This window comes from Nannochloropsis gaditana (assembly GCF_000240725.1).
Source record: "Nannochloropsis gaditana CCMP526 unplaced genomic scaffold scaffold902, whole genome shotgun sequence".
Taxonomy (NCBI): domain Eukaryota; class Eustigmatophyceae; order Eustigmatales; family Monodopsidaceae; genus Microchloropsis; species Microchloropsis gaditana.
Window position 1 is genome coordinate 1 of NW_005803051.1, and position 735 is coordinate 735.

At 64.2% G+C, this 735-nt stretch overlaps 1 protein-coding gene across 1 annotated transcript in view; it reads right to left on the reverse strand.

The window, feature by feature from the left end:
* Nucleotides 1-2: 2 nt before the first annotated feature.
* The window catches only part of NGA_0491100 (heavy metal p-type atpase), a gene marked incomplete at both ends in the record, with an annotated part of 2,117 nt that continues 1,384 nt past the window's right edge, over nucleotides 3-735 (reverse strand). Inside the window, one exon of the mRNA XM_005853416.1 lies at nucleotides 3-731. Within this exon, the coding sequence (XP_005853478.1) occupies nucleotides 3-731 (729 nt within the window). The remainder of the gene's footprint in view (nucleotides 732-735) is intronic.

The following is a 735-nucleotide window of genomic DNA, read 5'->3' on the forward strand; positions in this document are numbered from 1 at the left end:
CGAATGATCTGCCGTAGCGTCGAGTCCTCGTCGATGCCCGTGACGCGCATGACGAATAGCCCCTCTGTGTTCAGACTCCCGCCTACGACCCGGTCCCCCGCCCGCTTGGTCACAGGCAGCGACTCCCCGGTGATCAAGGCCTCGTCCACGAAGCCCTCGCCACGCAGTACCACCCCATCCGCCGGCACCTGGGTGCCTCGGACTACTTTCAACAGGTCCCCCCGCTGGACCAGCTCCACAGGGATCATCTCTTCTTCCTCCACTGCCGACGGCCCGGCAGCCGCGTCCGCGTCGCCGTCGACCTGACCGACTGCAAACCCGCCGCCGTTGCCAATCCCTTCATAGTCGCTGGTGCTCGCGGGGCCTCGTCCCTCGGTCTGCTCGACCGGATCCCACTCTTCTCCCTCCTCTCTCACCCGGTCTTTCACCACAAGAAGCAAAGCAACCTTGGGCGCGATGTCCATCAGCTTGGTCAGGGCCGTGCTCGTCCGCTTCTTGGCGGCGTGCTCCAGATACTTCCCCAATAGGATGAAAGACAGGAGCATGCAGCTCGTCATGAAGAAGTCGCTGTTGCTGGGCAGCACCCATCCGCTCGCCCAGGCCCTGAGCAGCGAGAAGACAGCGAAACCCCAAGCCGTCGTGGTCCCCATGGCCACCAGCAAGGCCATCCCGTAGGAGCTCCCACGTAAGCCCTTGTAAGCCTCGCGGTAGAACACGGCACCCGCCCCGAACTGG